At 48.8% G+C, this 25,075-nt stretch overlaps 2 protein-coding genes across 11 annotated transcripts in view; one reads left to right on the forward strand and one right to left on the reverse strand.

Annotated features, from left to right (window-relative positions):
• RUFY1 (RUN and FYVE domain containing 1) overlaps nucleotides 1–13,370 on the forward strand; it is a 62,581-nt gene extending 49,211 nt beyond the window's left edge. Inside the window, exons 12-19 of one of the 4 annotated variants that reach the window (XM_027607085.1) lie at nucleotides 1,691–1,788; nucleotides 3,376–3,495; nucleotides 4,069–4,198; nucleotides 5,509–5,603; nucleotides 7,737–7,785; nucleotides 9,135–9,212; nucleotides 10,889–10,977; nucleotides 13,024–13,370. In XM_027607085.1, the coding sequence (XP_027462886.1) occupies nucleotides 1,691–1,788; nucleotides 3,376–3,495; nucleotides 4,069–4,198; nucleotides 5,509–5,603; nucleotides 7,737–7,785; nucleotides 9,135–9,212; nucleotides 10,889–10,977; nucleotides 13,024–13,135 (771 nt within the window). In that variant the 3' untranslated portion in view covers nucleotides 13,136–13,370. Of the gene's footprint in view, nucleotides 1–1,690; nucleotides 1,789–3,375; nucleotides 3,496–4,068; nucleotides 4,199–5,508; nucleotides 5,604–7,736; nucleotides 7,786–9,134; nucleotides 9,213–9,323; nucleotides 9,410–10,196; nucleotides 10,591–10,888; nucleotides 10,978–13,023 lie in introns of those variants that run through there. The other 3 variants (XM_027607087.1, XM_027607088.1, XM_027607086.1) reach the window with 3 other exon arrangements.
• HNRNPH1 (heterogeneous nuclear ribonucleoprotein H1) lies at nucleotides 13,160–22,356 on the reverse strand. Of its 7 annotated transcripts, XM_027607092.1 has the most exons (14): nucleotides 22,287–22,356; nucleotides 21,675–21,803; nucleotides 20,222–20,377; nucleotides 19,867–20,010; nucleotides 18,174–18,312; nucleotides 17,055–17,233; nucleotides 16,899–16,970; nucleotides 16,709–16,842; nucleotides 16,420–16,555; nucleotides 15,949–16,008; nucleotides 15,768–15,857; nucleotides 15,007–15,099; nucleotides 14,496–14,545; nucleotides 13,160–13,900 (listed from the first exon to the last, which is right to left on the reverse strand). In XM_027607092.1, the coding sequence occupies exons 2-13, from the start codon at nucleotides 21,769–21,771 to the stop codon at nucleotides 14,496–14,498; spliced, it is 1,350 nt and encodes a 449-aa protein (XP_027462893.1). In that variant the 5' UTR covers nucleotides 21,772–21,803; nucleotides 22,287–22,356; the 3' UTR covers nucleotides 13,160–13,900. The 7 variants fall into 7 exon arrangements, with proteins under 7 accessions (XP_027462893.1, XP_027462891.1, XP_027462892.1 ...); XM_027607090.1 differs by lacking the exon at nucleotides 14,496–14,545; XM_027607093.1 differs by lacking the exon at nucleotides 15,768–15,857 and having other exon boundaries at nucleotides 13,587–13,900; nucleotides 15,919–16,008.
• Between the last annotated feature and the right edge of the window lie 2,719 nt (nucleotides 22,357–25,075).

Consider the following 25,075-nt stretch of genomic DNA (forward strand, 5'->3'; position numbering starts at 1 on the left):
TTCATACAAGATAGCAAGTGGCTATTCTGAAAATTTAGAGAATCCACCTATGTTACAGGATTTACCTGGGTCTGAGGCTTTGGAAGCAGGGTGACTTTGATGACCATTTCAAGTTATTAAATGCTACTGACCTATTTGTGCTTTCTGTTTCTTCTCAGGACAGTTTTGGTATATTTTTTCCAAAATGTATCTTGTTTAGGTTCTCAAATGTTTTAGCTCATAGTTGTTTATAATGTTCTTTCTTTTACAGTTTTTAATTCTCTTTTATTCAGGATTTTCTTACTTGCATTTTCTATTTTCTATATTCCTTCTTGACAGAAGTGTATCTTCTTTAATAATCTTTTCAAAGAACCACCTTTTCCCCCTAATACTCTGCATTGTCTTTTCTTCCCATGTTTTTCACTGACTTCTATCTACCCTTACTTTTATTATATTCTTTCTGATTTCTTTGGGTTTTCTCTGTAGTTCATTTTCAGCTGCTGAAATGCATGCTTAGCTTATCTGTTTTATCTTTTTTTTTTTTTTTCATAAAAAATGTCATTTGGGGGTGCCTGGCTGACTCAGTAGAGCGTGTGACTCCTGATCTCAGGGTCATGAGTTCAAGCTCCACGCTGGGGGGCAGAGTTTACTTAAAAAAATAAAAATAAATAACAAAAATGCTATTTGAGGTTAAAAATTACCCGCAAGTGCTGCTTTAGCTGTGGCCCTCAAAATTTAACAAAAGCATATCATCTACGAGGCACATTTTTCACATCTTAGCATCTCTGAAACCTAGATGCATCTTACAGTCGGTGACCTGAGTGTTCCAAGTAGCAGGTTTTTCTTTCTTAGTGGCGTGTAAAATTAAGACACATTTTACACTCAGTGCATCTTCAGTACTATACAATATTGCATAGTGTTTTCACTAGCTTTTACCTCTGAGTATTTCATAATTCTTCCTCTGGTTTATATTTTTAGCTCAGTAGTTTTAGTAATAATGCCATTTAGTTTTGTTTCCAAGATATGAGGCGTTTTTAGTCATTCTTGTGTTGTTAAAGTCTAATTGTATCACATTAAGGTCCAAGAATATAGTCTGTATATTATTCTTGGGAATTTATTAGGACTTCCTTCTGTCTTCAGCCTTTCTGTATCCTTTTATTTTAAAAGAGTTTCTTGTAGACACACAGGAACATGGTGTTTTTGCCACGCCCCACCCCCGCCGCCCTCGGTCCAGGCTCTGATTCAGAGCCTGGATTCAGAAGTCACATAGTCACGGGTGTGAGCGTGCTGTCCTGGCACATGCGCACTAGTCTCCACCCCGGCGCTCTCTCTGAGCCTCCCTTTGCCTAGAGAAGGGGGGCTAACCACCCTTGCCAGGGCCAGAGAGTTCGCAGGTGTGCTGGGCACGTGGGAACAGCTCAGTAACATTGTCAGATCCCACTCTGAAGTTCCTTTTTGAAAAGGAACATGGACCTTTCATAGAGGAAAGGCTCATTACTTCCTTACTTCTTTCTGGGCCTTTCTTTCTGTTGATAACACTGGGCGCTTCAACCCAACGTGTCTTCCAGGGCTGTGGGGAAGAGCAGCAATTAACAAAATGCTCCTGAAAGTGCTGTGAAAGTAGAGGGTGCAATCAAACCTGTTCTTAATCCCAAGCAGGCCCGGCGGTGAGGGAGTGGCAGAGTGTGACCCCTTTTCCTTGCCTTGGCAGAATGCCGAGAGCTGTTTACAGCAGAAGAATGAAGCCATCACATCTTTTGAAGAAAAAAACAACCAAGTTATGTCCAGCATGAAACAGATGGAAGAAAGGTAATCACAACCCCCCCATACTCCTTAGGAGATGGGGACATTCTCTGGACCTGGAGTTTCTCTCACAAGTACAGACAACTTGGGATGATGGGCCTTTGGGATCCTAGTCTTGCTGAAGGGGGCCGATTCCCAGCCCTAAGTGTGTATTCCCTTAATCAACCTTTGGGTTCCTGTATCACATTGTCTTCCCAGGGGGTCAGACTGGTACAGTGAGGTCAGCAACATGGTCACATTTTTACATCAGTCAGTAGTGGATCACAAGAGAGTCTGAAAACAGACTCACAAGAATATGGCAACTGATTTTCTTACAAGGGTGCAAAGGCAGTTCAGTGGAGCGAGGAGTCTTTTTAATGATGTTTGAACAATCAGAAAAATGAATTGCAATCTACATCTCATATCTTATTCAAAAATTGACTAGAAATGGATAAATCTAAATGGAAAACTTAAAATTTCTAACTTTTAGAAGAAAACATAGGAGAAAATCTTTGTGGCTTTGGGTTAGTCAAAGAGATCTTAGACGTGACATGAAAGCCTGGGGTCCATGGGAGAAAAATTTGATAAATTGGACTTTATCAAAATATAAAACCTTTGTTCTATGAAAGACACAGTTAAGAGAATAAAAAGACACGTTACAGAATGGGACAAAATTTGCAGATCATATAACTGACAAAGTACTTGCATCCAGAATGTATAAAGAACTGTCAAAACTCAACAAACAACCCAGTTTAAAAATGGACAAAAGGCTTGAAGACACTTGACCAAAGAGGGCATATGGATGGCAGAGCAGCACACAAAAAGACGTTCAGTATCACTAGCCAGCAGGGACGTGCGTGTTACAATCACAGTGGGGGTCACTGTGCATGTATTAGAACAGCTAAATATCTTTTTAGTGACAGCACTGAGTGCCGACAAGACTCCAAAGTGACTAGAACTCCCCTGCCTTACCAATGGGGATGCCAAATGGTACAGCCACCGTGGAGAACAGTCTCTTAAAATAAAGCTAAACATCCTCTTATCATATGACCCCACAATCCCACTCCTGGGTATGTGCCCAAGAGAAGTGAAGACTGATGTTCACACAGAAACCTGTACACAAATGTTTATAGCAGGTCTGTGCATATAATTGCCAAAACTAGAAGCAGCTCAGAGGTCTTTCATCTGATGAAGGGGAAACAAACTGCCTATACCATGAAATAATACTTGGCCATCAGAAGGAACAAGCCACTGATACACGAACCTGGAATGATCTCAGATACCGCGCTGAGTGAAAGAAGCCAGTTTCAAGAGGTTATATGAGGAATAATTGCATTTCTAGGACATTCTCGAAAAGCCAAAGCCATGGCATCAGAGCACATCAGTGGTTGCCAGGTTTAGGGGTGACTCCAGAGGGCAGCATTAGGGAGCTTTCCAGGGTGACGGAGCTCCTCGTCGCCGCGGTGGTTACACGAGTCTGTACGCGTGCTGAGAACTCTGGGAACAGTTTTACTGGGTGTGTATTTAAAACCCCAGCCACAAGACTGTGAAAGACGCTGCCCTCAGCCTTGAGGATAGCTCCTTTCCCACGGAGACCTGGTTCTTTGGGCGCAGGTTACAGGTCTCGGAGAGGGCGCGGCAGGGGGCAGAGGAGCGGAGCCACAAGCTGCAGCAGGAGCTGGGGGGCCGGACGTGCGCGCTGCAGCAGCAGCTCTCCCAGCTGCACGAGCAGTGGTAGGCGGGGCCGGGGGCGGGGCGGGGCCAGCCGCCAGGGGGCGGGGCCGGGCAGCTCCCGACGGGGTGCAGGCAGTGTCCCTTCTGCGTTTACGCCCCCGGAGCGGGAATCAGGGTGTGTGTCAGGCCCGGTGTCCCCCCTTTCGCAAGCGAGAGCGCCGGCTCGGGGGGTTTGGGAACGTCCCAGAGCCACTCAGCTGGTGAGAGGGGGAGTGCGGTAGCTTTCTCCCGCCTCGACCCCGTGTCCTCCGGTGGGAGCCGGCTCTGGGTAGAGGATCCTACTCGTGCGGTCCTAAGTGTCTCTCGGGGCTCTTTCCCTTTCTGCCCGCTCGAGTGCTGTCAGTGCATGCGCCCGCTTCCCCCGGCGGGGTCCTGGTCTTCCCTCTGGAGGGGCAGGTGGCCCTGCCGGAGAGGGAGCCCGGCTTCCCTGCTCTGGTGACCGGTTTAGGTGCAGGTGCAGCACTTCTGATTTCTGTGAATTCCCCATTTCCTTTGCGGAGAATTGGGTTGGAGATTGTGCATCTTCCATGCATCTCTCACTGAGACTAACTCAAGTTCATTTTGGGAAAACAGCTCGAGTCTAGAGAAAGAGTTGAAATCAGAAAAAGAACAGAGACAGGCTCTTCAGCGAGAATTACAACAGGAGAAGGACACTTCCTCTCTACTCCAAGCAGAGCTACAGCAAGTGGAAGGATTAAAAAAGGTAAGGCTGCCGGCCCGGGAGGGGAAGAGCTGCTGCCGTCTCCAGGAGCCCCTGCCACGGAGCCCTTGGTACAGCCAGAGCCGCGCCTCTGCGCCAGGCGGCTGGTGCATACACCAGCCACTCGGGGAGCAGTGCGGTGGGGAAAATAAAACAGGGAGACGGCCCGCAGTGGCGGCAGTAGTCCGGGATCCGGGAAGTGTGCCTGGGAGGCTGACCCAAAAGACAAGTGAGGGCCAGCCATGCAGAGGCAGGCAAAGGATGTCTCGGGCACACTGGTCACACACCAGCCCTGGCGGAGGATCCTTGGGGATTTCGTTGTGTTGAACAGGATCATGGGTACTGCTGCACGGTCTGAATGAGCCCACAAAGGTCCTCTGATCTCTGTTGGAAAGTGTCTAAGAGCCCCTCCCGGGGGAGCCCACTGGGCCAGGGGTGGGAACCACTGGGGAGGGAGAGGTTCCGCAAGAGCCTCTCAGGCTCTAAGAGGGGATGGGAAGAAATAGAGCGCAGAAGAGGACTCCTAGAAGGTTCTGCATCTTCCCCCCTGGATTCCCTTTGGTCTAAGATTTGAATTGCATACCCTCTTGCCCCACACCTGCACTTACGTACACACACAAACAGAACATGTCTGATGTCAGAGCAGGTGTCACCAGGCTCTGGGGCAGAAGGCCCAGGGGCAGCTGGGAGGGACATGCCCACCACTCAGGCCTAAGCCCTGCTGCTCTCCATCAGCCCTGAACCCCAAATCACTGTCCTGGGTCTTTGTCAGGGCCCTTGCCAACCTGTGTCCTCCAGAGGCCCTGGGCCTGGATGACAGTGGTTATCAGTGTGTGAGCTTCACCCCGCACACGCACATGATCTCGGGCTGGGTGTGAGATCCCACATCCTGGCCTCCATCAGCCTTGGTCATTCATTTTCAGGAAGTTGAGACCAGCCCTTTCCAAAAAACTTTATTCAAATGAGCCTTCACTGTGCAGGTGTCCCCCGCTCCTGCATAAGGCTCATCTGTGCGTGTTTTGAGGCAGTTCTCTGTGTTTCAACGGCCTTTTAATAGCAACTCAGATGGGCAAGGCCTTGCTCGCCCTGTGTGGGTGACTGATTTTCACGTAGCTGTTTTCCTGTCCCGCATCACTGTCCCCACTGCAGGTGCCTGTTCTGGAGAAACGGGCTAGTGAGAAGTCATCCATGAAATAATCGCAGCTCAAATGAGATTAACACACCAAAACTGCTTTTTGCTCTTGAAAAACATTCTGACCTGCTTGTCGCTGTAGTTACATGAGTGTGTCAGGCCTCTGGTTGGTCCATTTTAGGAGCTGCGGGAGCTCCAAGACGAGAAGGCGGAGTTGCAGAAGGTTTGCAACGAGCAGGAACAAGCCCTCCAGGAAATGGGCCTGCACCTCAGCCAGTAAGAAGCCCGCCCCCACCCTCCCCTGCCACCTGTGTCGTGGCCCAACTGGGCCTGCCCCCCTTCCTCCGGAGTCACACCAGCCTGCCCACCAGGCCCCAAACCAGGGAGAGGAGGGCCGGGCAGGAGGCCAGCCAGGGGTTTAAGGGCGACCCCCCAGGAAGTCAGCACTTGGAGACACAGCGCCGGTTTAATGCATTAGGAAATCCCTTCTAGTGAGCCCTCCTGTTCACTAGCTCAGCCTCTACGTCCCAAGCAAGCCACGGGGGCGGTGGGTGGGGTGCTTGCTGGGCCCGCAGTCAGACCAGGGGGCTACTGTGGTTTGAGGATTCCACCTGCTGTGGCATAGCACAACCACCACCTCCCTTTCTGGACATTCACATCTACCAGCCTCTGTCTGTCTATCTGTCCTGCTGGGTACTGCTAAAGGAGCACAGACCTTAGTACTTCGGTCTCTTCCTTTGACCTGACAGCCCTCCCGCGCAGGGTCCCCGTCCGCCAGGTTCCTCTGGCCCGTCCGATAGGTCACACTGCAGATTGTAGGATTTGTTCATTTGTGAGATGATTGTGTTTGCAGAGCCGCTGGGGAGCTTTATTCTCCTTAGGAGTCAGGGCTCCTGGTTGCAGAGGGACAGAAACCCAGCTCAGACTATCTCAAGCCCAAAAAGCCATTGGGAATCAGTGTCTCCCTCCTAGTCTGCTGTCCTGTCTGCTCCCTCACCAGTGGCTCTGGTCCCCACCAGGTCCTGTTCTGGCTCCTTCCCCAAGCACAGTGACCAGAGAGATGGGGGCCCCGTGGGAGCCTGTGACCAGAGGTCCAGACATGGGGACAGACAGAGAAGCAGCTAGAAACACACGGTAGTAGCACGTGTGTCAGTCAGGCTGCGCTGGGCTTGTGTCGAGGACGTGTGACGTGGGCAGGGATCCCCGAGGAACATCCTTGGTGCTCCCTCCCTCCCTCCCTCCCACTTCCCTCCATCCTGCAAGCCGACACCAGGTGACAGAGGACAGGGTTCTCCTCAGATCCTCCACCAGCTAGACACAGCTGCCCGGTTTCTTTCTCTGGGCAACTTCCGGATCCTTCCCAAGTTGTGTTCCCCGGGGACATGCTTGCACGTGCAGGCTGCCGTCCTGACCTGGTTCCCCCTGCCCCCCGGGCAGCTTCTGGTCCTGTCACACTGCAGGCCTGTCTCTGAGCTGCTCAGGTGGGACTGAAGGCCCCGATGCTCAGTTCCCAGTCCTCCCCTGGAAGTCTCGTCTATGTCTCAGAGCCCTGCCACTTTGACCCTTCTGTTGATCCACTGACAGTTTAGGCTAATGTCAGCTTTTCAGAAAGGGCTCAGACCTCCCCCCACTGCCCCAGCCTGCAATTACAGATACACAGTTTCATTTTATCTGGTTGAATTCTGCCAGTGTAGACCACATTCAGGCCTGTCCTCTTATGTGGACGACTAAGGAACTGTTCTGCTAACAAGGGTGGAGCAAGTGAACCTGTCCTCAGAGCAGGACTGTTCTAGAAGGAGCAGGCAGCAGGAAAGGGGCCAAAGGAGCCATGAGGATTTGGGTGCCTACCGTGGGGGGGCCCCGCACCCCCATTCAGGCGCATGTCCCATGCAGGAATGGTTGCCGGGAGAAGCCAGGAACCTGACTTCTAGGAAATTATTCCCAGTTCTTGATTTTATTTATTTGACAGCGAGAGAGGGAACACAAGCAGGGGGAGCAGCAGAGGGAGAAGCAGGCTTCCCACTGAGCAGGGAGCCCGATGCGGGACTCGATCCCAGGACCCTGAGATTGTGACCTGAGCCGAAGGCAGACACTTAAGGACTGGGCCACCCAGGCGCCCTCCCAATTTTTAAATGGTTGCAACTACTTCAAAGTCTTTTTAAACCTTGCAGGCTCAACAGTCTGTTTTGGGACCACGTTCGTTCCACAGGCTCCTAGAGCGCAGCAGACATGAGCCAGCATGATGAGGTGACTGGGATGATAAAAGGCAGAAAGCGTGTTCTCGAACAACTCCTGTATGAGGCTGCTCTCTCCTAAGCTGTCACCCTCCTGAAGCCAGACAGTAGCTGTGGGCTTGCTGAGTTTGAGAGCCTCGCACAGCTATAAATCATCTTTTTTTTCTTTTTTAAGGTCAAAGCTAAAGATGGAAGACATCAAAGAAGTAAATAAGGCGCTGAAGGTACTGGAGTGTTAACGTTATTAGCCTCAGAATCATTGCCCCCGGCTTAGTCAGCTCACGCTCCTGCCCTGGGCACTCAGGTTCTCCCGAGTCAGGTGAGGGATGTGCCCCAGAGGCCTGTGACCTGGGGACGTGAGACACTGGCAGGCAGTGGGGCCCAGCCCGCAACCTCCGTCCTGATTCCGGCCCCTCAGCTGGACGTTCAAGAGCAGGCCTAGATCACAGGAGCCCAGATGAAGGGAACGACAAGTGGCAGAAAGAGATCCAGGGATTTCTTAAAATAGGGAGCAAGCGAGGGGCCCAAGGCCACCCCGAGCCGGGCCGCGTCTCTGGAGCATCTCCGGGAGGGCCGAAGGATGCCCGCCACCTAGGGCGGGCGGGAACGCGTGGGCCCAGGTGACCTGGTCTGGGCGCCAGGCTGGCCAGCTGGGGTGCGGACGGGGGAGAGGGCGGCAGTTGAGAGAGGGACAGCCCAGCTGGGACAGGCGAGTCAGCCCTCCACCAGTTCGGAGACCCTGGCGCCTGGCAGGTCAGGGGCGGCCAACTGTCCCAGCCATCTTAGCAACCCGGACGTGAACTTGGCGGCACTGGCTTCCCTCCCTTGTACCTGGAAAGCTCCTTGAAGGGCACCCCTGCCCTGCCCAGATGTGCCGGCCAGCGACGGCCAGCAGCACCACGGGGACAGGCTGTCAGGCGTCGCGCTGCAGCTCCTGAAGTGGCTCTGTCACCGCCAGATGCCAAGGAGCCAGAACAGTTCCTCAGGCGTTTGGCCCCACTGAGCGCTCAGTTCCTCTGGCTGCACAAATGGCACATCCTTGTTTTCCTTTAGAACGATCTCCAGAAAGGCAGCTTTAAAGCCTCAGATCCTGCCTCACCACATCGTGCTGCGGGTTGGGGGGCTTAGCATGGGGACAGGGGCCTCCCATCTCCCCCCCCCCCCCGCCCCCGCGCTGGCACATTGCCTTCTGTCCCTCTGCAGGGCCCGCCCTGGCGGGACTGGCCCCTCTCCATCTGGAGCAGGTCTCCGCCAGGGTCAGTTTGGAAGCACTAGATCCGGGCTCTGGCTACCTTGGCCCAAGAGCATTTTTGAAAGTGGGCAGTTGAGTCTGGATGACAGGAAGCCGGGGAACCTGCCTGGAGGCCCAGGGGTGACCTGCAGGGGCCGGGAGGCCCGAGCCAGAGGGCGTGCGGGCAGCAGCACCTGAGCTCCGGCCGTGGCTGCATCTGGGGGCGGGGGGGAAGGAGGGAGTCCCTCGAAAGGCCCTGATGTTGGGCAGTCGGAACATAGCTACAGGTCCATCAGGAGCCAAGCCACAAAATGGGGTTCTGTTGTGGTCTTTCCCCCTCAGGGCCATACATGGCTGAAGGATGATGAGGCAACGCACTGTAAGCAGTGTGAAAAGGAGTTCTCCATCTCCCGGAGGAAGGTACGTGGGGTGGCCCTCCAGCAGCTCCCACAGGGGCTCCCCTTCAACCCACTCCCGTGGGACCCGGGCCACCGTATGCAACAGCGCTCGCTGGTGTGCTGACCCCCGCAGATGGCTTCCCAGCTTGTCCCCACCTGTCCTTTCAAGGATTGGCAGATTTCTTTGGGAGTTAGGGCTGCTCACGTACAGAACACTAGGTGAGTATATCATTCAAAGTTCATGGTCAGCAACAGGACCAAAATCTGGCTAAATTAGGCAAAAACCATCTATAGGGAACCCGTGGTTAGACAGGCATCCACACAGCCCCAGAAGCTGAGCAGGGCCCGTGCCCCAGGGACTCTGCCTTCCGCTTCCAGGACTGGGGGGGGGGGGGTCCCCGCAACCAGCCTTTGGTCCAGGGTTGCTGGGGCTTTGATGGAGCAGTTGGGCAGCACAAGGGCGGGACACAGATCCCTAGCAAGACTGGAAGCCTGCCCAGCCCACTAACAGTGCCCCACCCCCCACCTTGCGGCTGTGCATTCTCCCCGGTCCCGGTATCATCAGGCCCTGTGGGGAAGGAGAAATCCCAAATCCTGGCCAGTGCCTCGCATAGGTCCTGCGGTAGAAACGGCCCTCCTGAGGCTACCTTTGAGATCAGGCTTGGGCACAGGGCCTGCTGGAGGCTGGGGCCTCACGGTCCCCAGCCCCCAACCAGCCTGGCCATGGCCCAGAGTGATGGAGGTGGCGGGCAGGCAAAAGCTCCGCGCAAAGGCAGGAGGCACTGGCTTCGGAAACCTCGCGTCTGCAACAGACGCCGTGACACCAGGGAGCGAAGCGGGGATGTTCCATAGCCGACCAGCAGCCCCAGTGCGTTCCAGAGCCTCAGTCCTACAAGTGCACACGCCCCCCCCCCCCACCCCCGAACGGACCCCTGCTGCTGGGGCGGGGGGGGGGGGGGGGCGGGTCGGAAGGCGCCCGCCCTTACCACCCCCTCGTGCCCCCCAGCACCACTGCCGCCACTGCGGCCACATCTTCTGCAGCACGTGCTCCAGCAACGAGCTGGCCCTGCCCTCCTACCCCAGGCCCGTGCGCGTGTGCGACAGCTGCCACACCCTGCTCCTGCAGCGCTGCTCGTCCTCCGGCCACTGACCGGGTCCAGGCGCTGCCTTCCGCCTTGCCCTACATCACCGGCTTTGGTTCCGACGGAACTTCATCATTTTGCTACTGTCACTTTTCACTTTTCACAAAATTAAGCGGTTTTACAACAGTTGTACTAGTGTCGCGAGCACCCCGTTCCTCTCCCCCCCGCACTGTCTTCCTGCTTCAGAGTCGAGAGATTGGCCGTGTCACACCCTTGTGAATATGTCTCTAGACCCGCAATAAAAGCCTTTATTTTTCAGGCTGGTGCAGAAAATGCCGGCATCACAGGGACAGCCTCTCAGGGAGGCCTCAGAGCCACCCCCGTGTCCCCGTGTCTGGACCAGGACTACCGACCCTCAGGGAGGGGGGACCCGGGGCGCAGGCTGGCCCTGCCCGGATGGGCAATGGGGGAAGTGACCTTACCCCCGTCACCAAAGCTCAGGCGTTCTCTATGCCAGGGAGTTGACACAGACGATGATAGCTTGATCTAGTGCACTCCGATGGACACACCTGTGGGAAGCACCTGCCAGGCCACCAGTTTTTACTTTTCCAAGCAGGGCCAGGACAGGTGCTGTTTGTCGGCTATGAAAACGGACTCCGCGCATGCTCACCCCCACCCGACTGGTCCGTGGTCTCGAATATCCAGGTGAAGTAACTGTCCAGACTAGCCCGTCCATCCGCGAAGCCCTCGGTGGACTCCCCTTGCTCACTGCCTAGTCCCCCGCCCCTCGGCCCCTTCATTGTCCAGTCCCTGGCCCTTTCCTTCGTGGGCTCTGATCCTGCATCTGCCGTGCCCTTACATCCGTCCTTTACGAACGGGAACCTGGGTGGCTCAGCGAGGTTAAGTCCCAGGATCTGTGGGCCCAGCTCCAAAGCCACGTTCCTTCCAGGAAGTACGTGGCAGCGAGAGTGGCTGCCAGGGGGCCTCCCCTTCTGTCACCTCCTCTGAGCAGCTTTTTACATCTCCAGGGCCCAGTTTTTCCAAAAATGCTTACATGCTGCTGCGTGGCCAACTTGGTCTAGCATTAGAGATCGGTACCTTGTTTTCAATGCACCCAATTTGGACTCCAACTTGCTGGGGAGCCTGAGGCAGGTCACTTCACCTCTGGGCCTTAGCGCTCATCTGCACACACACAAAAGGAAGCAGAATACCTGATCCTAGACCGTTTTGACAGCTCCCACCACCGCGCGGCCCTCAGTGCTCTTCCCCGTGTCATAACGGATTCTTTTCCCCACCTCCCTTCCCCACCCACAAGCAACAGATGTTCGACAGGCATTATTCACACTGGATCACTGTGCCACTTAGCAAGTATTTAGCTGCGTGAGGCAGAACTTCTCTCCTCACGCATCAGACATGCCCCTGAACCTGTGGAACTCTCAGGCTGTGGTCTGGCAAACCCTCCTGACCTGGGTGACAGGGGCCACGGATGGCTTAGGACAGTGCTTCTCAAGCTGACACGCACAGGTCCGTTACCCAGGGACACAGCAGGGTCCCACGTTAGAACGCCCACTCCCAACAGCATCTGGACGTTCTGGTCCTGGCTAACAAGTGCCCAGCTGGTTCTCATGCAAGGTTCCAAAGCACCAGAATGGCCCAGGCCTCGCTTTGGCTTTTGCAAACGGTTCTGCACCCACTTAGCCTTCCTCCCCACGTCTATAGTCTCTTTTCTTCCAACGGGCTTTTTCTCAACACAGATGTTCCCTACATTAAACAAGGTAGCTGAAGGACCCAGGGAAGGCACCCTCCCGGGGCCTTCTCAACACGGGTCGCTTCCAGAGTGACTCCGCTAAGATCCTAGGGGCAGGACTAGGTCTAGAACACAGCTGGAGACCAAATGCTCAGGACCTCCCCCGAAAACAATTTTCTCTAAACCAGAAGACCAGCTAGAGGGTACATGCCAAGTCTAACACTTCTGTACCCCAGCCCGACTGCACACGTGCAACAGCACTGGCCCGCAGGGTGCGTGCACCCAGTCCTGACGGAGGGCATGGAGCAGGGTAGGGTCTGCAGGGTCTTCTGTGCACATTTGTGCAATGCTGCCATCTACAGACTCTTAGATAACGGGAGTCTAAGCAAACCTCAACCAAGACCAGAATCTTCAGCACAGCACGGTCACAGCGAGTGAAAATGGCTTCAGATCAGGATCTACTGAAGGGACTTTGGAGATGATCCCTTTAAAAAGTGCTTAATGCCAGCTACTCAAGAGTTGTCTGAGTTCTACCAAGACAGGTGGATTCCAATTAACCAAATTAAACTAGTCCTTTTTGCTCAGAAATGCAATTTGGAATTCTACCTCCAAAACTCTTAAGGAATGAATTCTGCCCCTAAGTGAACCTGATCTTTAGGAATCAAAGACCAAAAGACTCCCTTTGAAAGCCATTTATAAGCTAGCTCCTTCTACAAGCCCCCCGCCCCATGTCCCATGGAAGCAAAACTTCAGGGAGGCCACCAGAGTGGGAAGGGCAGCTCCTGGTGGGTACCCCCTTGCGCCTCACCTCCGGCACTGCCTTTTCACAGCCATGCCTGCCACAGGCCTCTGGGGACATGCAGAACATGCAGAGTACTGCCACCTCTCCCTGGGTTTTGTGCAAGCGCTTAGCAAGTCAAGGGCAGTTGGGGTTAGGTCCTGTGCAGCCAGGCCAAACACGCAGCCCTTCCACAAGGGCCCTCAAAAGCTCTGTTTACCTTCAGTTGCACCGGAGGGAAGAGGAGGCTGCCGAGCCTCTCTGCCACAGCCAGAGACGTGGGCCACTGTCACCTACGCCCCAGGCAGGAAGAGAGCACCAAGAAACAGTCCACATGACACTGAAGCACAGACAAGACAAAGTGCAGTTTTTAAAAGGAAGATTTATTTGACAAGTTTCACTTAGCGCAATACACCTAAAAGGAAATCACGATACAAGGGAAGATTTAAATCAAGGCCTCAGAATTTCATACAAACACCAAGACCAAAATCCTAACGTATGGTGTTGCGTCTCAAAGTCCCCCATTAACTTAAAAAAAAAAAAGCTTCAACTTACGTGCCTTAGGTTATTAAATGAAACTAGAATTAACAAACATGCCAAATGTGTTCACTTTTAATTGTAGACACAGCTCCTATATTGAGTTTTACAAAAAAGCATGTCTTTCAACATGCATCCCAACAGTGTTCAATGTAATGTGGTAGAAGAGCAACATTTAACATAATTCAACTGCTTTAACCTAAATACACTTGCTGCTTAAGTACATCCTACAATAGAACTAGAGAAAAGCTGAAAATTGTTTAACAGTTATAGTTTACTCCATTGTTACATCCTAGATGAATGTCTGTGTTCAAAAAATACTGAACCTTAAGTCTTTAAAACAATCCTGATTTCCACTTAAGAGTAAGCATCAATCACAAGCTTGTATTGCAAAACTGTTAAACTTTTTTAAAAAAACGTTGACCAAGAGTCAGTGATCAGGATCAGTTACATCCCCCATCCACCACTCATACTGGACATGCTAGACATCCCTCCCATTCCGTTCACGCCCAGAGATGCTCGGCTTCCACTACTGTAGTAGCTGCTGTTCACTGCGCCTTGGCTGCCTGCAGAGAGAGCAATGTGACAAGTCAGCAGAATCATCAGATCATCAGTCAAATAAAACAGAGCATTCCAAGAAAAAGTTTAAAAAGTATACGAGTACAAATGGCTGCTGTCCAAGTGGCGAGAAGCATGTTTGGGAAAGGGGACTCCCGACTCCAAACAAGTCTCAATTAACCCCTTTTCTCTGCAGTACCAACTTGCCAGACTCTTGCGCTACCATTTAATTGGATGCTTCAGGATCAACATAGAAAATTAAGTTTAAAGGAAAACTAGTGTTTTTCAAAAATTGCAAAAATTACTTGTTTTTAAAGCTAAGCAAGGCATTTTAAAAAAAAAATTTACCATAAACATTCACAATATGTCCATCGAATGGCATGTATGAATAGGGAGGACGGGGGCAGTCTCTTGCTTTTCCTATTCATGGTGGGCAAGAAGTGAGACGACAAAAGTTGGGACTAAAGGCAACTCACTGTGCCCAAAATGGCAGCCTCCATGGAGTTAAGTCAGAGCCATTGACTGCTATAGAAATAGTGTTATTACAACATATCAGTATTTGCTATCGGGAATTTAAATTATATTTTTTGAGAAAATATTTACCTATGCAATGTTTGATTGAAAATCACTGGAGTTTTCCTGTAAAACTTGGTCTGCAAAAGGATTTTGTAGGGTAAGACTATAATACCAAAATCACCATTCTTTAGACCAATTGAAAAAAAATAAAAATAAAAACAATCCTAGGATAAAACTGACTAGTAAATACGGTCCTAAACCCAACCACCATTCTACTATTTAAATCCTCCCTCCATCTAAAATGGATTTAATGCTACCAAAAGACAGAAAAAAAAAAAAATCAACAGTTTAATTGTTTAATAAATGGAGGCAGATGTTTTCTGGCTCGACATTAGTCCAAGTTGCAATGACTAGTTTTAATTTACAGAACACTTCCCCCTCCCAATGATTGGTTCCAAAAATTAAACTATCAAGAACAAGTTACGTTTGGATCAAAAGCAAACATTAACCCACTTTCACCAAAAAGGAGCCTGCATATTCCCCCATCTAAAGAAACCTGCCCAAAACTTATTTCAAGTATATTAAAAAACACACTTACCATATCCACTCATGCTGCTCTGGCCGCCATAGCCGCCTCCATAACCACCACTCAGCTGCTGACTGGCTGGGCCGCCATAACTGGACTGGTTTGCTGTTAAGTTAAGAGAACATTAGGACCTTGTTCCGTATGTAATGTGGTACCTGGTGGTACCGGGCTTGTAATTCTAAATCTATGATTTTCCAGTCTTGATCTCGTATCACTATAACCCTCTGCCTCCTTCTACCTATTGCCTGTGACCAAACTACCTTTCTATCCATCGTTAAGAACTAGACAATTATAAACCCGAAGGCCAACAGTATGCACGTCAGCAGGACTAAATCCACATGATTCCATAAGTAGAGGCATTCTGAGAAGACCTTAGGATATTGCTTAACTGGATTTAGTGGGGTTTTCCCCCAATAATTTGAAATAGTAAGGTTATGTCATACACAGATTATCACTGAACACCTAATTATGCCCAACTAACCATGCCCAAAACTTTGACCTCGTGCTTCTAACTAGGTATTAATTTTAGAGTTCTACTTCATACTTAAGACAATTCAACTAGTTTCTGCAGTCCCCTCCCCCAAAACTACTAAAAACTAGTTATCTAAACAATTTTAACTCACAATGATTTAAATAAGCCAGACACAAAATTCAAATCACAATCTCTTTGCCTAACTTAATTATGCTAAACTCCTTAAAATATAACTTAACTTACATAATCGACTTATACAAGTATAAATGTTTTGGTTTTTAAAAAAACTAACGATATTTACACAAGCCCATGCCTCCCATCATTTGGCTACCATAAGCACCACCGCTTGCTCCTGCTGTAGAATTCAAGAAGAGTTCTACATATCTGTGTTCTGAAATGAGAGAAAAGGCATACAAGGTTAGCTTAAAAAAAGACACTAAAGTGATATTTACACAAACCCATGCCTCCTAGCATTTGGCTACCGTAAGCACCACCGCTTGCTCCCGCTGTAGAATTCAAGAAGAGTTCTACATATCTGTGTTCTGAAATGAGAGAAAAAAAGGTTTGAAAGTGTTTGTTGGTGAAAGAAAAAAGATAAGCACTTTAAGTTCTTAAACAAGTAGATGTGTGAACTTCAAATACTTTTGGTAAAAAAAATTCTAGCTGCTTCTCAGCTAATTACTCTGGTTTCAACCACCAGCCTTCTGATTTAAACATTCATCCAAATTGTTCTAAGTTTGTCAATTAAGGATATACTTCAAGACCACGTTACCACAAACCCCTTTTCAATCATACTAATTTTTAAAACCCACACGCTTTCTAAACACACACCACGGAACTAACCCATTACGGGAGAACAAATTTCTCATACATCCTTACTATTTCTCTATCACAAACGGTGGTCATTCAAAAATATGTTACAGAGACCCCAAAATACTTAAGACCACACTTACGCATATTTGCTTTGTCTTTTGACATAGCTGCCACAGCATCTTCATGAGTTGCAAACTCGACATCTGCTTCACCAGTTACTCTGCCATCAGGACCAATTTCAATATGTACTCTCACAGGATTGAGCGGTGAAAAAAACTAAATACAAGGTATTTCAGAGAACGAAGTCAAAGATCCACCATTACCAAAAAAAGCACAATTTAAACCCACTGGTTTCACTTAATTAGAATAAGAACCAAGTTTTTACTGCTATGCTGAACCAGACAACTCGTAAATTTATCCTACACTTACATTATAAATGTCATTCTCAGTAGCTCTGTAAGGTAATCCCCGCATGTGTACACAATGTCCTGTTGTGCTCTGGAAAGTAGAGCCACCATCCCCGTATCTGTGATCAGACATTCCTGAAAAACAGTAATTGAGGTCTAGATTTACAAGAGTGTAAGTATCCTTCAGCTGAGAAATTCAATTCTTACCTTACCTCTTCCAAATCTATCCGACCCAAATCCATAGCCATCATTATAGCCATTATAATCATCATAGCCTCCGTAACCTGAAAGACAGTTAAGGACAATCAACCAAATGAAAACAGTTACAGGAGGAACAGACCTTATGACGCCTGCACAGCCTCACGTACCTCCACCATAAGCACCACGCCTCATCCGTTCAAAGCCTGCCCCCCTGCCAATGCTGTTGTACCCTCTGCCAGCTCCAGGTCTGTCATAGGGACCTGGCCGCTGCATGGCCATCAGCTTTCGTGGTGGATCATAGTGAGTTCTAACTTCAGCACGACTGCTCTTAAAGATTTCAATATACCTAAAGCATTGTTCATGAGGGGAGGGGATGGGGAGGGGAGAGAAAACATTAGTCCATTTCATACAGGTATTTAGTTACACAAGAAAACAATGTAGTCATAGCCATGAAACTGACTAATATTTAAAGCCAGATTTCTTATATTTGCATAGGCAATGACCAGAAATTCACTCAATTGTAAGATTTAATGTAAAATTTATAGAGTAAAAGTCACTCCTCTGAGGCAGAGAGCCCAACCTTAGGGGTAGAGAGGAGTACTATAAATGTCTTAGGAGGGAAAGAATTCCACTCAACTTTCAACATTTCATGTCTTAAATCCGTTGGCAGCATGTATAGCAAGTGGGCTAAAAAGCCAGCCTCCACCAACAGTCTAGCCCACACTACACATTTCCTTTCGCCAATAATACCCCAGGCCTATGCTTTTAGTAGGAATCAGCATAGGTAAGCGCATGCTTCAATGAAAAATAGTCACAAGCAAAGAGAATAAAACCTTTTGTGACAATTTCTTGAAAGCTATGCTTATTAATACATATGCAGAATATTTATACAGCAAGAAAAAGTTTGTTGCATTTCAACTTTAAAAACAAGATCAGAAAGTATCACATTTTCTTATGGTAATATTAATTTACTAGGTGGGTGTTATTACAGCTAAAGCCAGGTTTGCATTAACATTTTTTTAAAGCCATAGTCTCTCAACTCTAGTGATTAGAATTAGGAATCTTACAATACTGTCAGGGAGATCAAATTAACTGGGGACAATTTTAAAACCTAAACTTTCATCTCAATGCATTATGGGACTTTAACACAGGAAATTTGAAAATTGTGGCAAAACATCAATCAATTGGGACTAGAAAATAGATTTCTTCCTTCTAAGCAGAGAGAATATGGATTTAATTGTTTACCATAAGAAAAGTGACAAATCCAACCAACCATCCATCCCCACCTGTGCCCTATTCTTTCCTTGTGTTTCTTTAGAGCCTTTTCAGCTATTTCCTGTGAAGCAAACTGCACGAAGGCCTCCCCCGTACTCCTCCCCTGGAAGTCCACCGGCAATGTTATCCCATTTGGCACGATTTCCAACCCTTCAACCCAAGGACAAATAACCCCAGTAGGGGGGCAATATTAACATCACAAGCCCAAAAATGATTCTTCTTATAGCTTTAAATAAACCAGAATTTTAACTTTAGGTGAACGGTATGCTTTCAACAAGTAACTCTTTACATATGCATTGTAATAATATGAAGTTCCATTATTATAAAGCATAACTCAATTCTTAACACACCCCATGGCATAGTATGTAAAAGAAAAAAAACAAAAACAAAAAAACAAAAACAAAACAAAAAACACTTGAACACAGGATGCATTAAGAATTCAACAATTAACACTCTAATCTATGCAAATTAATGTTGAGAATTACAGAAGAATTTAATAAAGTTTCAAGCATTAAATACAACAGTTACTAAACTTACAACACACCTTTTACCTCATTTTATATTTCAATGTTTTAAGTTAGTGGAACTTCAACTTTTTAAAAAAATTACACATTTAAACATTTTATATACAAATTGAAACATTGCTTAAGTCATATAATTGACAAACATACAATCTAAGCTTTTCAACAAACAACTGATCTACACAGCACAATCATGCACTCTTATGCTCTAACAGTAGTATGATTCACTTCTGGAAATTCCGTCTATGAAAAATCCTTTCCGTGGATACATTCCCAAGCTTACAAAAAGGGCTTAAAGCACTTTCCTAGAAGATATGAAATTATGTTCATATTTAACGTTGACAGAAAGCATTCAATTCTCACCAATTTAGACAAAAACAATCAAAACAGACTTGATTTCAAAAATTCTGGCAAAATATTAGGACTTGATAACATATCTAAGTCAAGATTTTAATACATACTACACTGAACCATGAAAGGATTTCTTGTTCTTAATTCCACTTTATCGCATCATGAATTATAGAAGTTACTTAAACATATTATCTAACATTCTGCTAAACATGCAATTTTATCAGCTCTTCAGCATAAAAACATTCAAATACTTTAGGCCCAAAACAATTTCAAAACACTTTCTGTATTTCAGATACTGAGACTACATTCAAACTACTCCTACATTAGACCGACTTTTAGTAAGTTTATATAATTCCCTGGCTAAACCAACCATAAAAGTGGTGTTTTTTCTTTTTCCACAAAGAGAATTAGACCATTAGAGACATTTCTGGGCCCATGACCCAAGGTGTCTTACCACATAGGCACTTGCCGTCAATTACAACCACCTAACTGATACTGATCTGACATTAAAGAATCTTACCTTTAACTTGGTACTTTGCTGAACAGCATTGTGAGGAAAGTAGTTAAGCTGTTGAGGACAATCCTCAAAGATCTACTCTGAAGAACTACAACTAAATATAGGCAAACTTAGCATTTTGGAAGGACTGAATTTCCACCTTTAAGATGGGCTTAAATTATTTGAAGGTCTCCAGGAAGAAGAAAACATTTAATTCATCTGCACATACTCACACCTGTTTAAGTATCTAAGCTACTGGACTTTAAGGTCTATTAAATCCCATGTTGCCAGAAGCTAGCCAGAACTCACTGCTCAGCATCAAACACAACTACATACCTGAGAAGAACTGAACAATTTCTTCCTTGCTACATCCAAAGGGGAGTCCTCTAAGCCGTACAAAGCCATCATTGGCCGTGTCAGGACTATTTGGACCAGTATGCTTCAACACCCAATCCATTTCAACGTTGTTTGACTTGAATACTGAAAGAGGTGCTTAGAATTAGTCAATTTTGGAAAGTTAGAGAACAAAGTTCAGACTTCCTGGGTCTTTAGATAATCTAGGAAGAGCTGCCATAAACTCCCTTAGATGACCATTTCCATGCGGTCAAATACCTAAAATTCAGAAGGGGTAAGATAGAGCTCTCTGTGTTTAATATTTTATTTACTGTTACTAGGGCAACATAAATCAAACCTTCAACATATCTGTGTCCCATAGTTTCTCTGTCTTTTTTCAGGGCCAATTTGACTTCATCTTCTGATTCAAGTTCAACAAAAGCCTCGCCACTCGGTCTGCCTTCTCTGGTGTAGATGAAACGAATACCTTGAGCCCCATTTTGAATTTTGCAGTCTGGAAAGAAAACAACCGTTAATACAGAATTTAAAACTAAAAAACCACCTCTGGGTGATACAGATGAAACGCCTGTGTATTCCCCTACTACTAGGCAGAACTTCTGCAAAGCCTAGAATGACCCATAGTACCAATTCCCAGGGACACTTTCTAGTACTTAAGCACTTATCTTCCCCCAAACTTTCTTATTCTCTGGACACCTTCCCATTGCATCAAGAAAATCCAATAGTCAAAGCAATTCCTTAACAAAATTATCTCCAGGTCCTCTCCATTGAACATCCTTTGTAACCTCTCATAAACTGAGTCTGGACTCTGATTTTATGCCATTTTCTGAGTCTGGTTTCACGTTTCGGTCTGAGGCACTTGATAGCTTTACCTTACTGGCAGCCACATACAATTTCTCCTGCGAATCCAAATTGCAGGGCCAATACTCACCTAAAAGGGGATCAATGTTAGCAAGCTAAAATGCTCCAAGTTGCACAGCTGAAGCCAAACCCAGTCTTGCTCACTGCAAGGTGGCTTCCAGTGTACTTGGTTCTCGTTTTACAGGTCGTTTTCCGTTACCAATGCTAAATTCAGATAGTAGGTCAATCCTACAAGTGTCCTTCCAAAACCTGCAAATTTCTCCCAAATATATCTGTATCAGTCTGAACTCACACTAAGACCAAGGACATTTTGGTAGGAATTATTCAGGAAACCTGCATACTGGAAAAAAATCTACATAGGCAAGTGAACTTCCCTGGGCTTCAGTGTCCTCAACTGTAAAGTGAGCCAGATCAAGAACTAGATGAGCAAGAACTCTTCACAATTACCAAATCTTCATTAGGAAAATTTTCTGAAATTAAGAAGTGACATTTTAACTTTCTGAAGTGGAAAGCCCCGCTTCAAGGACATACCGAAATTGGAAATAAACGGTTTATTTTAAGGATTTGCAAAACGTATCGTTTGCCCAGCTAACTGGACAATTTTCCCAAGATGAGCGAAATCCCATTTATCATTTCGAAAAGACAGCCGTAGAAAGACTAGTGCTTAGAGTAAATGAAGATAAAACAACCCTCCAGAGGCCGCACTGCCCCCTTCCCCCCTCTCGAGGGCTCGGAGGGCGGGCGGGGCTTTCGCAATTTCCATTGCGTAACAGCGGCCGGTCAGGCGCGAGCAGCCCAGCGGGAACGGCTTCCGCCCGCGCCCCACCAGGGGGCGCCCCGGGCCCGGCCCGCCCCGCCCCGGCACGCCCGCCTCCCGGCTCGGCCGGCCGGCCGGCCCCGACGGCGAACTCCCGCCTCCGCCTCAAACTCACCAGAAAAAAAACGCTGCACTTCGTCTGCCGAGCAAGACCAGGGCAAGCCCCGGACCTTCACCACGAATCCCTCTCCGCCTTCGGTGCCCAACATCATCGTCTCCTAGTTGGTCCTGGCGTCGAGACAGCCTGCAAGGCGGCAGACGAGCGTCAGACCCAGGAAATGATCAAATTAAACGGCCCTCCGCCCTCGAGGCGGCCGCCGGCCTGCGGGGCCCGAGTAAGAGCCGAGCCCGTGCGGACGCCCGAACCCCGGCGATTCCAACACTCACCACCCCTTCGGCCAGCACCCAGGCCCCCGAAGCCGCTCTGGACACCAGGTGCTATTGCCCCAAGCCGAGGGAGCCCTGGCCTAGCGCCAGCGTGGAGGCAAGGAAATGGCGGCGGCCGCTTCCGCTCCGCCTCCTCCGACATCTCACACAATAGAGTCGACGCGGCCTGCAGGCCTCGGCGGCCCCGCCGCTACTCGGCGAACTATTCCTGGCTCCAGGCGGCAGCCCGCACCTTGCCAGGGCCCCCCAGGCTCTACAGAGGTCTCGAGGCAAGCAATCCTCCCGAAAATGGCATCCTCGGGGGCCGCTAGGCGGCAAACACAGAGCCACAAACACTCACCTGAACACACGACTTCGGCGTGGCTGAGAAGAAATGGCCAGCAGGCGCCTGCGCAACCTAAATAAGGCCCTTTGAACAAGCTCTGCGCACGCGCAGCTAGGTGCCCGCACCGCCCCCTTGCGTCACACAGAGCTCAGACGCATGCGCAATTTCATGAGCCGGCCCCCACTCTAGCCAGCGCACTATTATGCGCATGCGTTTGGGGCTCCTTCCCCCTCCCACCTCTATAGACCCTTTGGGCTTTTTTGCGCCTGCGCCATCCCGCGTTTATTGAACTTGGAGCCTCCGCGGTTTACGATTTAGTTTCATGCGCATGCGTCTTCCTTCCAAACCGTTCAGTCGCCTTACCCGCCAGAGTGGGGGAGGGGAATGGCGGCAATCAATTCCCCGTAGGGACCGTATGTAAGGCAGTCCCGAGCTCTGGGTTGTGGTGAGGTGGCCGTGTTCCTACCCCTTCCCTAGCCTATTATCCGCGCCCCGGGCCGACCTGAAGGGACAGCCGCTTCCCTCCTTGGCGCCTCCTGTACCCCTTTTCTCTCTAGAGCCAGCCCATGACCACCTGGGTCTCTCCTGGGGGCTGCAACACCAGGAGCACGTCCGAGGCGTGTATGCCTCCACTCCCTTTACCTGCCACCGTCGGGCCTGGGGCCCGGGCCCGCGCGGGGTCCCCGTGCCCGTACCTCAGTCCTGTACCCCGCTTTTGCCCTAACGAACTCGCACCCCGCGCGACCCCAGCTGCGGCGCCCCGGGGTAGGCGGGCCCTGAACGCCACGGGGCGCTCGCACGAGAAGGGGTGGCCCGATGCCGCGTCCCGCTGAGCCTCGTGAGCGCCAGACTCCTCTCGTCTGAACCGGCTCAATTCTTCCAAGGCCAAGTTGTACCCATTTCCCAGGTGGAGACACTGGGAAAATGACCCCGGGTCTCCCCGTGTGCGCCTGTGGCACGAGATGAGTGAGGTTCGTGATTCCCACCAGCACTGCGGAAAACCGACCCGCCTGTCCTCTCTGGCACCAGCCTGACGGACACAGGCCATAAACACGTTAACAATAAGGGAGCGTGGGAAAGTGAGTGCAGGCCTCTCCGAATGCAGCCACGGAAAGATGCGGGCGCAGCGTGTCCCTGCCGAAGTGCAATGGTCTGGAGTCCGAAAACAGTTTTGACAGGGTTGGGAAAACTAGAGAAAGACACCGATGGAGTAAAGAGTAACGGTGATCCTAGATAGGATCCCAGAGGTAGGGAAGGGCCCGATCTTGAAATGCTCTTGACCTGCCATTTAGGTCTTGGCAAGGGGGTTAACTCCAAGTGCAAGGGGAAGACAGTAGCGGGTCTTCAACAGGAAGCGCTAGGAGCTGTTTTTGTAAAGGAAAATTCAGTGGCTGGGAGGGAGAGAAGGACACAGAAGGAACAGGCAGGGTTAATAATGCTGCCTGCCCTCAGGTGAAAACAGAGCTAGACGAAATGGCATTTTGGCTGGAGTCACCAAGATGTGGGACTCCCAAATCTTCCAGACAGTAGGTCTATCTCTGGGTGATTCAAAAGTAAGGAGAACACTTATTGCTTTTGGATGCTCTCTCCAGGATATCACAGACACCTCCCAGGAGGCTTCTTCTTCTTCTAATTTTTTGTTTTAATTGAGGTATAATTAACATTCAGAGGTGTCTTTTTAATAGGTTACAGCACTTGAGGGGCGCCTGGGTGGCTCAGTCGTTGAGCGTCTGCCTTCGGCTCGGGTCGTGGTCCCAGGGCCCTGCTCGGCGGGAAGCCTGCTTCTCCCTCCCCCACTCCTCCTGCTTGTGCTCCCTCACTCGCTGTATCTCTGTCAAATAAATAAATAAAATCCTTAAAAACAAAATAGGTTACAGCACTTGAGAGTTCTGGTCTTATTAAATGACCAAGGAACACTGGTTTATGATCGGATGAGGAAAAAACCCTAATCTCCTTGATAGTGCGTTAAAAAATCATGTTTTGACCTTTTAACAATATGGCCACACTCCTAAGATGTTTATTTTTCCTAATTTTTTTCTATAGTTTCCTGGGATTTTCTTCCATAATGAGAATGGGGGCACCTGGCTGGCTCAGTTGGTGGAGCATGTGAGTCTTGATCTTGGGGTTGTTGGTTCTAGCCTCACACTGGGTGTAGAGATTACTCAAAAATAAAATCCTTAAAAAACTAAATGTAATTGTACGATCATCATAGAAAGACTAGATCATCTCCTTAGGATAAATTTCTAGAAGTAAAATTATTCAACAAAAGGATCTGAGTCTTTTGAAGGCCACTAATAAAGGTTTATAGCACTTCACAACCCTCTCTGTGGTGAGTGAGGGTTCCATATCCTTTGTTTTCCTGGCACTGGAAATTTCCTTTCCACTAATCTTTGCTAATGTCTTGCTGAGAAAAACCGTATCTCTAATTTGTGCATCTGTTTGATTACTAGCGAGGTAGAATAAATTTTATACAGTTATAATGTATTGTATTTATTCATCATCTATCTCTTTCATCAATTCTAAAATAACATTTCTTCACAGTTTAACCTCTCTAAAATAGGGACGTGTCTTAAAAACCAGTGGCATGTTATAGTTTAATTGGCAGCATTTATTTTCTTAATGGTACCTAAATGTGTCTTAAAATGGATGACATCCTGGGGCGCCTGGGTGGCTCTGTCAGTTGGGTGTCTGCCTTTGGCTCAAGTCATGATCCTGGGGTCCTGGGATCAAGTCCCACTTCCGGCTCCCTGCTCAGCGGGGAGTCTGCTTCTTCCTCCCCCTTGCTCATCCCCCCTGCTCATGCT

This window comes from Zalophus californianus, chromosome 5, assembly GCF_009762305.2.
Source record: "Zalophus californianus isolate mZalCal1 chromosome 5, mZalCal1.pri.v2, whole genome shotgun sequence".
In the NCBI taxonomy this organism is placed as follows: Eukaryota; Metazoa; Chordata; class Mammalia; order Carnivora; family Otariidae; genus Zalophus; species Zalophus californianus.